The sequence below is a fragment of the Hypanus sabinus genome, chromosome 12, assembly GCF_030144855.1.
Source record: "Hypanus sabinus isolate sHypSab1 chromosome 12, sHypSab1.hap1, whole genome shotgun sequence".
NCBI classification, from domain to species: Eukaryota; Metazoa; Chordata; class Chondrichthyes; order Myliobatiformes; family Dasyatidae; genus Hypanus; species Hypanus sabinus.
In genome coordinates, this window is record NC_082717.1 from 39,972,709 (window position 1) to 39,989,379 (window position 16,671).

The 16,671-nt window shown below is 42.9% G+C and overlaps 1 protein-coding gene across 2 annotated transcripts in view; it reads left to right on the top strand.

Annotated features, from left to right (window-relative positions):
• Window positions 1-1,828: 1,828 nt before the first annotated feature.
• hhat (hedgehog acyltransferase) overlaps window positions 1,829-16,671 on the top strand; it is a 226,048-nt gene continuing 211,205 nt past the window's right edge. For both annotated transcript variants that reach the window (XM_059985793.1, XM_059985792.1), the window contains exon 1: window positions 1,829-2,477. In XM_059985793.1, the coding sequence (XP_059841776.1) occupies window positions 2,348-2,477 (130 nt within the window). In that variant the 5' untranslated portion in view covers window positions 1,829-2,347. The remainder of the gene's footprint in view (window positions 2,478-16,671) is intronic.

Here is a 16,671-nt window from a genome sequence, read left to right on the forward strand (position 1 = left end):
CCATTCTGAGATCATGGCTGATCATTCACTATCAATACCCAGTCCCTGCCTTGTCCCCATATCCCTTGATTCCCCTATCCATCAGATATCTATCTAGCTCCTTCTTGAAAGCATCCAGAGAATTGGCCTCCACCATCTTCCGAGGCAGTGCATTCCACACCTCCACAACTCTCTGGGAGAAGAAGTTCTTCCTCAACTCTGTTTTAAATAACTGACCTGTTATTCTCAATCCATGCCCTCTGGTACTGGACTCTCCCAACATCTGGAACATATTTCCTGCCTCAATCCTATCAAATCCTTTAATTATCTTAAACGTTTCAATCAGATCCCCTCTCAATCTCCTCAATTCCAGCGTGTACAAGCCCAATCTCTCCAATCTCTCTGCGTAAGACAGCCCTGCCATCCCAGGAATCAACCTAGTGAATCTACACTGCACTTCCTCAATTGCCAGAATGTCCTTCCTTAAACCTGGAGACCAAAACTGTACACAATATTCCAGGTGTGGTCTCACCAGGGCCCTGTAAAAATGCAAAAGGACATCCTTGCTCTTGTACTCAATTCCCCTTGTAATAAAGGCCAACATTCCATTTGCCCTCTTCACTGCCTGTTGCACTTGCTCATTCACCTTCATTGACTGATGAACGAGGACTCCTAGGTCTCTTTGCATTTCTCCCTTACCTAACTCTACACCGTTCAGACAATACTCTGCCCTCTTGTTCCTGCTTCCAAAGTGGATAACTTCACATTTATTCACATTGAATGACATCTGCCAAGTATCTGCCCACTCACCCAGCCTATCCAAGTCTCCCTGTATTCTCCTAACGTCCTCTTCGCATGTCACACTGCCACCCAGTTTAGTATCATCAGCAAACTTGCTGATATAGTTTTCAATGCCCTCATCTAAATCATTGACATAAATCGTAAAGAGCTGTGGTCCCAATACAGAGCCCTGTGGTACCCCACTAGTCACCTCCAGCCAGTCCGAGAAACACCCTTCACTGCTACCTTTTGCTTTCTATCTGCCAACCAGTTTTCTATCCATGTTGAAACCCTACCCCCAATGCCATGAGCTCGGATTTTACTCACCAATCTCCTATGTGGCACCTTATCGAATGCCTTCTGAAAATAAGAGTTGGAGAAAAGAGAGTTGCAGAGTCTGAGACCAGAGGGCACAGCCTCAGAATGTCCCTTCAGAACAGAAATGAAGAGGATTTCTTCAGCCATCATGTGGTGAATATGTAGTATTCATTTCCACAGGTATCTGTGGAGGTCAAAGGTCGATAGGTTCTTGCTTGATAAGGTTGTCAAAGGTTATGGGGAGAAGGTAAGAGACTGGGGTTTAGAGGGAAGATAAATCAGCCATAATTATATGGTGGAACAGACTCGATGGGCAGAATGGCCTATTTCTTGTTCAATATCTCATAGTCTTACTTTTTGGGGGTTGGAATGGATAGTAAAATGTCATTGTAAACTCACCTAATGCACATTTTCAGGATATTTTACAGCAGGAATAGGTCATGTGTTTCTCGGGGTTGAAATGGGACAATATATTAAGGTATGTATAGTGTATTCATTTCTATTGTTCGCACTGCACTTTATTACATAATGCATAGCGGGTTTAGTGCGTGTAACCAACAATGAATCGGCACTCTCCCTAGTTCTTGATTTCTGACAATTACTCTGGAAATGGCTCTGAAAGGAGAAGGTACAAACATCGCACAGCAACTTCTGAATTCCTCGTTTCACTGCGCACATCGCATTGTTACTGCCGTCCTGACGTTAAGTGCTTAAACTATTCGTAGCAGGCATGTCCGGAAGTTGTGGGCATGTTAAGGTATGAATGAGACGGATCCAGACTTTATACTTAGATCTCTGACAAATAAACTATCCCAGCCCCTTAGATTTGGAATAGAAATTTCTGGCAAAATGCAATTACAATAGAGTCATAAAAATATTATTTTATAGTGTTTCGGCCCTTTAGTCGTGCCCTATAATCTATAAAGTTGCTAGGTCCCGGCTTGAGGCGTTGGGTCATTAAGTCAATGTTATCAAACGTTCAGATTTCGAACAAATTCGAGTAAAACGACTGAAAGCAGGAGAACTTTCCTGGAACGCATGTCGTTTCCCTCCAGGACCTAATATCGGCTGGAACAGCCGATTTGCAATGGTGCAGCCGTCCTCAGGTTTCGGAAAGAAACATTGTCCTGTTAATGCAACCGCACGGTGAGCCGCCAGGACGGAGCCGGGAGCTGCGGTGAGGCCTGGGGTAGAAGCGGCGCATTCGTGCGCTCTCCGGGGGTCACCTTTAACTCAGCTGCTTCTCGGCGTGAGCGTCGCCCCCAGAAAGATGTGCCGCAGCGGAGCCGCTGGGCGACTGCAGAGCGCACCCCTGCCGACCTATGAACTCGCCTTCTACCTTGCCATCACTGTTGGATGCCACCTGTACTCATTCTACCAGCTGTTCGAAGTCTCCAGAAGTAAGGGCACTTCATTTTTCTGTAGGGGGAACGCTCCCTGTTATAACTCCTATGCTACATTAAAGTTGCAGAAGTTGTACCTTCTTTGTAACAACACCCACAAAATGCTGGTGGAACACAGTGGGCCAGGCAGCATCTACCTTCTTTGTAGTATGGGTTAAGTTTTTCCTAAGTACTCTATCTGTTACTATCAGAACACTAGAGTAGAGAGGAAGGATTGAATTAAAGGCTTGGGAATTTGAAATAACAGAAAATGGAGCATGTACACAAACTGTCAAATTCTGTAAGAAGTAACTCGGGAGGGTACTCACCGGAATGTTCCCTCTTTGCCTGCTGACTCGTGTTCTGATTGCAGAATCAGATTTCATATCACCGGCATGTGTTGTGGAATTTGTGGCAGCAGTACATTGCTGTACACAATAATACAAACTGTGAATTACTCTCTCTGTATAAAATATATTTAAAAGAATAATGAGGGGGTGTTCATGGGTTCAACGTCCATTCAGAAATCGGATGGCAGAGGGGAAGAAGCTGTTCCTGAATCATTGAGTGTTTGCCTTCAGGCTCCTGTACCTCCTCCCTGATGATAGCAATGGGAAGAGCGTATGTCCTAGGTGATGGGCGTCCTTAATGATGGATACCTCCTTTGAGGCTCAGCTCTTTGAGGATGACCTTGATGCTGGGGAGGCGAGTGCTCATGATGGAGCTGACTGAGTTTACTGTTTTCTGCAGCTTATTTTGATCCAGCTCAGTGTTGATGCAGCCAGTTAGGATGCTCTCCAGGGTACATCTGTAGAAATTTACAAGCATGTTCGGTGACATATCAGATCTGAAAATCCAAATGAAATATAGCCACTGTTGTGCCTTCTTTTGAATCTTTTAATCAACTCATTTCTCAATTATATCTCCCCTTTATGCATAAAAGGGAAGTGCAGGTTCATTTTGCTTCTTTATTTAGTCATTTTTGTTTCAGTGGGATAAAAGCAAAATTGTTAGTGTTTAATTGTGTCTTAAGTTTAATCAAAGTGTCTTCAAAAACATACAGAGTCTTCCCAAACCAGAAGCTCTGGATGAATCAGGATTTAAGCAGTCTGCTGAGAGCTAGATCTGCGGTGTCGAATCCAGAACCCTGCGAGAAGTTCAGATAGGCCATCGTTAGAGCGAAAAGACGATTCTGTGTGAAGTTCGAGATACAATCGGATGTTGTGCCGGGGTTTGTGCGTTACTTCCTCCAAGGCAAACCCTGACTGCAGAAATGGCAGTGATGCTTCATTCCCTGATGAGCTCAATGCTTTTTATGCATACTTTGGAAGGGAGAATAACACGGCGCCTGTGCGAATCCCCACAGCCTCTGGCAAACTTGTGATCTCTGTCTTGGAAGCTGACGACAGACCATCTTTCAAGAGGGTTAACCTTTGCGAGTTGTCTGGCCCCAATGGTGCACCTGCTAGTGTACTGAAAATCTGTGCTGCTCAACCAGTTGGAGGGTTCAAAGACATCTTTGACCTCTCACTGTTCCACGCTGCTTCAAAAGGGCATCGATCATACCAGTACCCAGGAAGAACAGGGTGAGCTGCCTCAAGAACTATCATCGGGTAGCACTCACTTATACTGTGAGTACGTGCATCGAGAGGTTGGTCTTGCCTAGAATTAACTCCTGCCTGAGCAAGAATCTGGACCTGCTGCAGTTTGCCTGCCCTGATAACAGGTCTACAGTGGATGCAAACTCACTGGCTTTCCACTTGACTCTGGAACATGCAGACAGCAGCAAAACATGCATCAGGCTGCAGTTTATTGATTACATCTGGGTGTATAAACGCACAGTATTAATCAACAAGCTTCTAAACCTGGGCCTCTACACCACCCTCTGCAATTGGATCTTTGACTTCCTTATTGGAGACAACAGTCAATACGGATTATTGATAATATCTCCTCCTCGTTGACTCTGTGGGTACACTTCAGGAACGTGTGCTTAACCTACTGCAGTATTCTCTCTATACTCATGACTGTGTCGCTAGGTTTCGCTCAAACACCAACTATGAATTTGCTGATGACACCACTGTTGTTGGCAGAATCTCAGGTGGTTTTGGAGTGAGATTGGTTGGTTGAGTGGTGTTGCAACAACAACCTCACACTCAACATCAGCAGGACCTAGGAACTAATTGTGGAGTTCAGGAAGGAGAAGTTGAGAGAACACACGTCAGTCCTTATTCAGGGCTCAGCAGAGAGCAGCGTTAAGTTCTTGGATGTGTCAGCATCTCAGAGGATCTGCTCTGGCCCAACACGTTGATGTACTCGTGAAGAAGATACTCCGGTGACTATATTCTTCAAGAGTTTGAGGAGATTTGGAATGTCACCAAGGACTTGTAGCAAATTTCTGTAGATGTTCGGTGAAACACATTCTGAGTGGTCTTTTTGCAGCCTGGTATGGAAGCTGCAGTGCACAGGGTTGCAGGATGATTGTAGACTTGCCCAGTTCCATCACAAGCACAGCTCTTCCTGCCGTTGAGGACACTTTCAAGAGGCACTGCCTCCAGAAGTTGGCATCCGTCATCAAGGACACTCACCATCTGGGACATGCCCTCTTCACATTACCTAACTTTGGGGAGGAGGTGCAGGAGGCTGAAGTTCACTTTTAATTACCATTCAGCCATGCGTGAATACAGGCAAACAAACCCTTGTTCTTCTGGGGCCAAGGTGCAAAACACAGTACCAACAGCCATACACTGTACAAGACACAGGTCGCACACATATCACACACAAAAAGGCAAGTAAACATACAGTCGGGCAGAAACTTAGCCCAAATCCCTGAGTGGCATGTCCTGTAAATTGATGGTGCGTGGGTGTAATTGGCAAGAACAAGCAGTTCTCAGCAGTCTGCAGATGAACATATGCTTGCATGCAATCCAGCTTGTCATTCCACCGATCGAACATTGGAGGGCAGCACTGATGGGAGAGGCCAGCACCCAACCCAGCATGGATGCCACGCTACACCACCTTTGCCATCTCCTCTCCTGGGCTGCTGCAACAGGCCAGCCCGTGATTTGATGCCTGGGCCTCACTGCAACCAAGTCCGTGCAGCTCGCCCTCCTTCTGTCTCACCAATAAGCAAGGGAAATGGACTTGCAGCATTTTACATTATCAATGTTCTGCAGGATCTTGCGATCGCAAGAGAAATGTCACTGTTGGACTGCACGCTGCCTTTGTGCATCGACTTTGATGCCTTCCTGCAACAAGCAGTAACGTGGTCCATATCAAGTTCAGCTCCTTCAGCTCCATGAGCAGTTTGCTGATGAAGTTGACTTGCAGTACAGGCAGTCCCCGGGTTACAAACGAGATCCGTTCCTAAGTCTGTCTTTAAGTCAAATTTGTAGGTAAGTCAGAACAGGTACATACAGTTCTTATTTATGGTCAGTTAGTCAAATGTTTGTCTTAAGATATAGTATATATTTTACCTTTCAATGCAGAGCTTTTCCTTTTCTCGTCATAAATGGCCCTGTAGCAGCTGAGGTCCTCGGTAACTGTATGGTAAACTTTGGTGAACCTCTCTGTATTAGGATCTTGCTCCTCTAACTTTGCCATCCCTGCTTCAATGTGACGAAAGGCTTCAGCTAACTCTTTCATCAAAAACATTTTCCGTTCTGGAGTTTTTAAGTCCCAGTCTTCTTCCTCAAATGCTATCATCACTTTATCCTTTAAAATTGTTCCGATCGTTGACTGACGTAGCCTAACGCTTTTCCAATGACTGATGGCATTTCACCTCTTTCCGATCGCTTTATTATTTCCACTTTTATTTTCAATTGTCAACGTTTTTCTTTGATGCATCACCAGCACTTGCATCGGATTTATGCTTTGGAAGCATGGTTACAAGGGTAAATAAGAGAAAAATTTAAGCCAAATACAAAGTTACACGCTCAACACAGTGTTAACGGCAGCATGATCTGACAAAATGGCGGACAGCGTTCTTCCTTGAGCTGACGAACTGCTGAAGCCGCGCAATGTTTTCATGAGTGTCACAAAGTAGTGTGTGCATTCGTTACTACGAACCATTGTATTTAACTCTAATTTTTAATGTAATAGGCTCTTTGGCAGTCCATTCATGAGTACGAGTTGTCCGAAAGTCGGACGTTCGTAACCCGGGGACTACCTGTATCTGAACGTCCAGCATTGTCTTACAATCATAAAAAAAATGTTTAAGAGCCACACTCAAAGTTTCAAGAACAGCTTCTTCCCCTCTGCCCCCAGTTTTCAGAAAGATGCATGAACACTACCACTTTATTCATCATTTGCTTTATTTATTTGTTTATTTTTAAACTTATAGTAATTTGTCTGTCTTGCTGCTGCGAATCGATAAATTTCACAACAAATGACCGTGATAATAAACCTGATTCTGATCATGATAAATTATACAGTTGTTATTATGCAAAGTTGAATTTATAGATCTGACATTAGTGCTACTCCCATTGGAAAGGAGACAAATCTCAAATTTGTGTATAGTATATATGTGCATGAATGACAAGTTGTGTGGAGTAATTCTAAAATATGTCACTAGAGGGCAGATCTTGACTGCACTATACTAAAATTTTATTGCTAATTGCACTGATTTAACTTTTTGTCTTAATTGGCTGGATTAATGTTTGTCGGTGTTGTTTCAGGATTTCTCAGATCTATTTCCTATATTTATGTTTAAAAGGAACCCTTTTCATCAGTGGACCAGTTTCTATTCATTCTGCATTCGAGGTGTTTCTTTTTCTTGCTGCTCCCTCAACCACTTCCCCTGCCATTCCTGGTTAAAAGACAGATTTAATACTGCATTGCATTTCTTTGTTGAGGCATAGCTAGAGGCAGCACTTAGGGTTATCACAGTGCCACAGACTTAAAATATTTTGTTTTTTTATCAATTATTTATTTAGTTTTTTAGAAAATACAACCGAGATATCATTGTGTACATTTAAGGCTGTTCCTGGGGAACAAATGGGTGGTTTAATGTTAAATGCATGCTGAGTAAATTATTACTCTCATTTGTTCCAGCAATCTGGACGTATTGATCTACTTTCCTCAGGTTGGCCAGTGTTTTAAATCAATCAGGAGGTTTCTTGGAAGGGGGCCAGTCCAGTCCCTCCATTGCAGCCATACTGATGGATTGTTTGCATTACACTTGGCATCTATATGCGTTGGACAAATGCCAATTGAACCATCAATTACTAACTTCGATATGTATTTTTAAGAAATACCTGTACTGCAGAGCTATGTTTGTCTCTCTCCCTCGTGCTGTTGTGTGTAAGAATGGACACAGCATGCATTTCTGAGGAAATCTGCAGATACTGGAAATTCAAGCAACACACACAAAATGCTGGTGGAATGTGGCATGCATTTACTGGTTTCAGTGAAGAAAGTAAGCAAAGTTCTTATTGATGACTTAATTGTGTTAGCACTGCGATCCTGTAGAAAAGATGCTAAATCAGAATAAAGCTGGAAAATGGCAAATTGTTTGTTGTTATCCTGTATAATAGGCTGCAAGACTGATTAAGCAGACAAATAGTGGATGAACATTTAATTTAGAGAACTGTGAAAATATATGCTCCCTCTGAGGTGTCAGGGAAGGCAATGTTGTCCAAATTACTCTCTTCTCAAGGGTTTGCAGGAAGTCATGGACCTGGATGCAGAAGCAAATGGAAGCAGTATTTGGCTAGCAGGCCCTACTACACTTCAATATGATCAGAGCTGACCTATACAGGCCTTAATTCCCGTTTTAGTTCCCTATGACTCTATGTCCTTGATCTTTCAAATATTTATCTATCTCCACCTCAGATATATCTCATGATCCGGCCCCCACCTTTCTTGGTACAGAGAATTCCACAGATTTCCTACACTCTGAGAGACACTTGAATTGGCAAGGCATAGAAGGATATGGAGTAGGTTAAAAGATCAGCACAACATAGTGGGCCGAAGGGCCTGTGCAGTGCTGTGACATCCTGTGTTCTTTCTAATGTAGGTAAGTTACTGGAGAACATTCTGAGGAACATAATAATAAATCACTTGGAAAGATAGGAGATGGTTAGGAACAGTCAGCATGGCTCATCAATATGATCAAGCTTTTTGAAGAAATAACCAAAAAGGAAAGGATAGTGTACATAGAATGTTGCTTGAATTTCCAGCATCTGCAGATTTCCTCGTGTGTACATAGTATGTGTACATTTTTGTAAGGCCTTTGATAAGGAGACACACAACACTGCAGATGATGGAATCTGGAGCAACAGTTTTGCATGGCAAGCTCAATGGAAAGTTAGATTGCACGTAATCCAGGGAAAGCCATCAAATTGGATACACAATCAGCTTGATGGTAGAAAGCAGAAGGTGGTGGTGAAGGCTGCTTTTTGAACTGGAGGCCTGTTAACTAACGTTATGCCTTGGGTCAGTGCTAGGCCCATTGTTACTTGTCATCTGTATCAATGATTTGGATGAGAATGTACTGAGCATACAGAAATCACGACGATTCTAAAATAGCTTGCGTCGCAAACGTTGAGGTTAGTTATCAAGAATTACAATGAGATCTTGATCACAGGGAAAGTGAGCCAAGGAATGGCAAGTGGACAAATCCCGGTAAGACTTTCACAGTGAATGGGCAGGCCCTGGAGGGTATTGTAGAACAGGGATGTAGCTGTTATAAAAGCATTATTCCTTTAAAGAGGTGTCACAGCAGAACGGGGTGGTGAGAAGGCTTTTGGCACACCAGCCGTCATAAGTCAGGGAGTGTAGAGAAATGATTGTGATGCATTTGCACTTTAGTAAGACATCTGACGGCATTCCCCATGGTAGGGTCATTCAGAAAGGCACTTGGACAGGAAAAGTTTTGAGGTATATGCATGAAACTCAGGCAGATTGGACTAGCTTAGTTGGGAATCTTGGCTGGTATGGACCAGTTGGGTTGAAAGGCATGACTTTTATACCTGTGCAGGCAAAAAGATGGTTGATATTTTGGGGTGATACTCTGCACATTCCTGATGCAAGATTTTGACCTAAAATGTTGACCATCCCTTTGTCCCCACAGATACTACTTCACTCACATTTTTTTTTGTTCTGGATTCCAGCATCTGTAGTCTCTTGTGTCTCCATAGATGTTAATCTAATTGACCTATAGTTCTCCCTATGCCCTGTAATATTAGACTCTCCTAGTCTGGGAAAAGGATTGTGACTATCCACCTGATCATGATTTTATTAACCTCATGAAGATCTCCCCTCAGGCTCCTTGGACCTAGGGTAAACAGTCCCAGCCTTTCTGGCCTTGCCATTCTTCCTTTATTGGGCAAAGGGGTCACATTTGTTAGTTTCAAATCTTCTGTTACCCTGCCAGAATTTAGCAAGTTAGAAAATTTTCAATCAGTTGGTGCACTACCTCCACGGCCACTTCCTTTAAAATCCTTGGGAGCAGATCACTGTCTTGAGGTGATTTGTCTGCCTTTAGCATTGTGAGTTTCTCTGATACTTTATCTAATTGTGAAGCTCCTCCTTGTTATACGAGATTAGCTCATCTGCTTTGTTAAGGGTATTTGCAAAATCCTTGATAGTAAAGACAGATGCAAAAAGTTGATGTAATCTCCCTGTCTCTCTCTCTCTCTCTCTCTCTCTCTCTGTCTTTCTCCCCCTCTCTCTGTCTCCCTCTCCCTCTCTATCTCTGTATCACTCTCTCACTCTCTCTCTTTCTCTCTCTCTTACTCTCATATACAAACCGTAGTTTCTTTGCTTCTTTAATTCAACAGCCTTGTTCTCTCAAGGTCCTCCATTTCTCAGCCATCATCTTCTTATTTATCTATCCATGGTAATTCTTACTGTTTGTTTTGATGTTACATACAAGCTTTCTCTCAAAATCAATTTTCTGCTTTCACGCAAGCTTTTTAATTTCTTGCTCTGGGAATACTAAATCAAATCAATTTAAAATTATCTTTGACCTTCTTTGTTAACCACAGATTGTGCCTCTTTCTTATAGAATCCCTCTTTCTAAATGAGATAACTTCTTGCTAAGCATGAAGGAACTGCCACTGTAAATCTACTGACCTCTGTCAGCTTATTTTTTCTCAGTTCACTGTAGATAACTTCACCTTCAAACTAATTATTAATTGAGTAAAGCAAGTGGTTTTGGTCGTGTAGTATTCACCCTCAAACTCGATTTTGAATTCTATGATATTGTGGTCACTGCCTCCCGAGGGAGCTTTAACCACAAAATCTCTTATTAATACCTCTCCATTTCTCCTAACCAAGTCTGAAATAGCCTGATTCTTGGTAGGGTCCTTATCATACCACTCTATAAGAAACAATCCCTGATACTTTCTGCATATTTTTCTTTGATAAAGACAGTGCTAGTTTGGTTTGTCAATATAACGTGTAGGTTCGGATCTCCCATTACAATTGCAGTTCTCTTCAAACATGCTGTCCATGTTTTCCCAGTTATTCTTTTCTCTTTCAAGAGGTCACATTTTGGAGGCCTGCCACCTGTGTACCTTTCCCTTGCTATTCATGATTTCAACCCAAACCAATTCCACATTAAGATACACTGCCTCTGCGTTGTGACTCAACACCACTTTGATACATTCCTTGATTAACAACACTAAACTGCCTCGTTTTTCTTTGGCCTGCTCTTTTGGAACATTTTACCCTGAAATATTGAGTTCCCAGTCCTGGTCATGCTGCAGTCACACGGCCATAATAGCTGTTAGATCACAATCATATGGTGATATTTTATCCGATGCTTGCATTCAATTAAAGACTATAAAGAGCATAGAAAAGTATAGCACAGAACGGGCTTTTGGCCCACAGTGTTGTGCTGTGCAGGCCTATATAAATTACTTCATGTCCATAACCTATTTTTTCTTACATCCACCTGCCTATCTATGAGTCTTTAAAATGTCCCTGTTTGTGTCTGCCTCTACCAAAGCCCCAGCAGTACATTCCAGGCACCCACCACTCTGTGTAGATAACTGATCTCTGACGTTTCCCCTAAACTTTTGTTTGCTCACCTGGAGCAAATATCCTCTGGTTTTGGAGACTGCCGTCCTAGGAGAAAGGTGGTGGCTGTCTGCTCTATCTCAGCCCTTCGTAAACTTATACACCTTTGCAAAGTCACTTTGCATCCTCTGTCACTCCAAAGGAAAGCCCCAGGTCACACAACTATTCTTCAATATGACATGCTCTCTAATCAGACAGCATCCTGGTAAATATCCTCTGCATCGTTTCTAACGTTATAGGAGTCTGCTACAGTTCACTTGTAACCTCTGTTTTATTTACCCTTTCCAAGTGGTTCAGGTGATTATATTAGATAATTGAACGTGCATAAACTGTTTAAAGTATCAGGGCTTGCTGAGGGAATACTCAGCAAGCTTTGAGTACAAAGCCGGGAAGTTGTGTTGAAACTTTGTGTAATAGCAGTGATTATACTTTAGGAAGGATATGACAATCCAAGGGAGTGTTTTTTTTAAATTTATTCGTTTACGGGATGTGGGCATCGCCAGCTAAGCCAGCATTTATTGCCCCTCCCCGGTTGCCCTTGAGAAGGTGGTGATGAGTGTGCAGTATTCAAGACTGGTTCTCCTTGGTTCTGTTCTGTAACCAGTTCCCTTCCTGGATAGTTTGCAGGTTGGCTGTGATTAAGCTACCCACACTGCAGAAAGAAGAAGCCGGCAGCCCGGCAGCTGGCAGGTTTATACTGCTGGTGTCCCAGGTGCTCGATTCTATGTATGGGTGGACATAACTCCAATGTTCAGTAGTTGGAAAGCAGCCGTGTAACCAAAGTGCAAGCAGGATCAATCTGTGGCTCCGGAAGGAAGTTATTTGGTACTCGAAGGAGAACAGTTTCCAGGATTGTGGGGAAAGAGCAGAGGAGGGGGACTCTCCTCACCATAGGAGGGGGCAGCATGGCCTCCTTCTGTACTGGGTCAATATGCTGATTTGATTTCTGTAATAGAAAGTAGAAGTTAATTGGTATGTCTCGGTAAGCACATTCCTTTTTTATCCTCATTGACTACACTAGGGTTTTTTTTGGTTAGGATGGGTTTTATTTCAGATCTAGAGGTGAGGCTAGCACAATTTGTAATTTCAACCATGAATTTCAGCACCTGCCCATGGAATATTGGGTACTGAAGGATGAAAATTGCTGCCCGATTTGGAATGCTTTTCTAGAAACTGGTATCTCATTAATGGCTATTCCTTTTTAATGGCAAGGAAGTTCTTAACTACCGTCAAAGAGCTCTGGGCACTGAAATTTAACAGTAAACAATGTGGGAATTCTTTAGATTATTGTTTCTTTTGATATTTAAAAATATACACTTTCTCTCTTAACCCATTTATTCCATTTCTATATTTATTTTGCTTTGCATACTTGATTTGAACAAATTATTCTGGGTGACTTTCTCAGTTGGACTTTGTGCTACTTTTCATTTCTGGTTAAAAAGACATGATTGATTATAATTCACATAGAAACATAGAAAATAGGTGAAGGAGTAGGCCGTTTGGCCCTTCGAGCCTGCACCGCCATTCAGTATGATCATGGCTGATCATCCAACTCAGAACCCTGTACCTGCTTTCTCTCCATACCCCCTGATCCCTTTAGCCACAAGGGCCATATCTAACTTCCTCTTAAATATAGCCAATGAACTGGCCTCAACTGTTTCCTGTGGCAGAGAATTCCACAGATTCACCACTCTCTGTGTGAAGAAATTTTTCCTCATCTCGGTCCTAAAAGGCTTCCCCTTTATCCTTAAACTGTGACCCCTCATTCTGGACTTCCCCAACATCGGAAACAATCTTCCTGTATCTAGCCTGTCCAATCCCTTTAGAATTTTATACGTTTCAATAAGATCCCCCCTCAATCTTCTAAATTCCAGTGAGTATAAGCCTAGTCGATCCAGTCTTTCTTCATATGAAAGTCCTGCCATCCCAGGAATCAATTTGGTGAACCTTCTCTGTATTCCCTGTATGGCAAGAATGTCTTTCCTCAGATTAGGGGACCAAAACTGCACACAATACTCTAGGTGCGGTCTCACCAAGGCCTTGTACAACTGCAGTAGAACCTTCCTGCTCCTATACTCAAATCCTTTTGCTATTAATGCCAACATACCATTTGCCTTTTTCACCGCCTGCTGTACCTGCATGCCCACCTTCAATGACTGGTGTACAATGACACCCAGGTCTCGTTGCACCTCCCCTTTTCCTAATCTGCCAGCGTTCAGATAATAATCTGTTTTCCTGTTCTTGCAACCAAAGTGGATAAACTCACATTTATCCACATTAAATTGCATCTGCCATGAATTTTCCCACTCACCTAACCTATCCAAGTCACCCTGCATCCTCTTAGCATCCTCCTCACAGCTAACACCGCTGCCCAGCTTCGTGTCATCCGCAAACTTGGAGATGCTGCATTTAATTCCCTCGTCTAAATCATTAGTATATTGTAAACAACTGGGGTCCCAGCACTGAGCCTTGCGGTAACCCACTAGTCACTGCCTGCCATTCTGAAAAGGTCCCGTTTACTCCCACTCTTTGCTTCCTGTCTGCCAACCAATTCTCTATCCACATCAATACCATACCCGCAATACCGTGTGCTTTAAGTTTGCACACTAATCTCCTGTGTGGGACCTTGTCAATAGCCTTTTGAAAATCTAAATATATCACAACCACTGGCTCTCCCCTATCCACCCTACTAGTTCCATCTTCAAAAAATTCTATAAGATTCGTCAGACATGATTTTCCTTTCACAAATCCATGCTGACTTTGTCCGATGATTTCACCTCTTTCCAAATGCTCTGGCGTGGTGTTATTTTCCATTGTGACTTCTCTGGACATCAATGAATTCTGATAAAACTGATCAATACGCAACAAAAGGCAAACACAGCTACCGGTGAAATTCATGCCTTGAACAGAGGGATATGATGTGGATTTTGGCCATCAATCATTCCAGCTGTTACTGCAAGAGTTTCTCTAGGTAGTGTCCTTGACCCACCAGTGCTTCAACAAAGGTATTCTTTCTGTCACAAGGTGAGAAGTGGAACTGGAGAACTGATTGCATAAAGTGCAGTTCCATTCTCAATTCCTCAGCTATTGTCACAGACCATGCCCACAGGCCGCACGATGTAGACACCAAATGGGCATGAGTGCTAAGAGACAAGTAACATTTGTGCTGCAGAAGTGTAAGACAATGGCCATTTCCAAAAGAAGGGAGTTCAACCGCCTACCTTTGACATTACAGTGTTATATGGTCAACTCATTCTCCAGGTTTACTCTGACCCAGGTCAACTGGACCGACTATAAGAAAGATAGCAGCTACAAGAATAGGACAGAAGATTATTATCTTATGATGAGTGACTCCTTGTGATACCCTAAGGTGTAAGACATTCATATTTTCCACTACCAGTGTGGTTGTATTATGTGCCATCTATGCTGCAGTTAGCATCCAAACTACTCTGACAGCACTTGAGACTTTACCACCAAGAAACTCGTCTGACATGAAAATATTATGTCCTGGTTTGGAAATGTATTGCAGGCTGTGATCTGGAATGGAAATACATTGCTGGGTATAAATCCTGACGTGTCATTCATAGCACAACAGTGGGAATACCGCCACCAGGGGGTTGCCGCTGTTCAAAATAACGGCTCACCACCACTCCTTTGCTAATGGGCGATAAATGCTGTTCATACCAGTGATATCCGATCTCAAATAATGAATGCAATGACAGAAAGGACCATCTAGCGTAAGGGCTCTGAAATGTCCCATCAAATCCAGGCCACTATTCCTGCATAATCGTGGCATGTATCATTCATAAAAGAATTGATGTTGAATATTTTGATGTGAAGTAGTTGGGGTGTACTCTGGAGTTATGGAATATAGGCAATATTAATTTGGACGGCAACCAGTCTGAAGATTTGAATGTGGATTGTAGATTGATTTTGAAGTACAGCTCAGAACAATGGCATTCTTGGAGCTGCAGAATTCAAACCAAGAAATACTCATTGAACTGAGATGTCTGCATGAATGCAGATCAGAGACAAAGGTGATTCGCAGTCATTTTGGATGTCTGGAATGTTGCTGTGAAGATGGAGCTGTTTGAAAATCATCTGTAATTCAAAGGAAGCATTATGGATACATTGTAACTATAGAATTGTCCTGCTGTTACCTTTGATCTTTAGCATATTAAAAATGTCATGCAATATTAGATCAGGGAGCTTCTTCTAGGAGTGTCTCTGGGATGATGCCTTCTCGTGTTCTGAATAAATACAGGGATCTGTTCTGGGACCCTTACTCTGTGTGATTTTTATAAGTGACCTGGATAAGGAAGTGGAGGGATGGTTTAGTAAGTTTGCTGATGACACATAGGGTGGAGATGTTGTGGATAATGTAGAGTGCTGTCAGAGGTTACAGCGGGACATTGATAGAATGCAAAACTGGGCTGAGAAGTGGCAGATGGAGTTCAACCCAGAGAAGTGTGAGGTGATTCATTTTGGTAGGTCAAATGTGATGGGAGAATATAGTGGTAATACTCTTGGCAGTGTGGAGGATCAGAGGGACCTTGGGGTCTGAGTCCATAGGGCGCTCAAAGCAGCTGCACAGGTTGACTCTGTGGTTAAGAAGGCATACGGTGTATTGGCCTTCATCAATTGTGGAATTGAATTTAGGAGCCGAGAGGTAATGTTGCAGCTATATAGGACCCTGGTCAGACACCACTTGGAGTACTGTGCTCAGTTCTGGTTGCCTCACTACAGGAAGGATGTGGAAGCCATAGAAATGGTGCAGAGGAGATTTACAAGGATGTTGCCTGGATTGGGGAGCATGCCTTATGAGAATAGGTTGAAGTGATGGAGGATGAGAGGTGACTTGATAGAGGTTTATAAGATGATGAGAGGCATTGATCATGTGGATAGTCAAGAGGCTTTTTCCCAGGGCTGAAATGGTTGCCACAAGAGGACACAGGTTTAAGGTGTTTGGGAGTAGGTACAGAGGAGATGTCAGGGGTAAGTTTTTTACGCAGAGAGTGGTGAGTGTGTGGAATGGGCTGCCGGCAACAGTGGTGGAGGCGGATACGATAGGGTCTTTTAAGAGACTTTTGGATAGGTACATGGAGCTTAGAAAAATAGAGGGCTTTGGGTAAGCCTAGTAATTTCTGAGGTAGGGCACAACTTTGTGGGCCGAAGGGCCTGTATTGTGCTG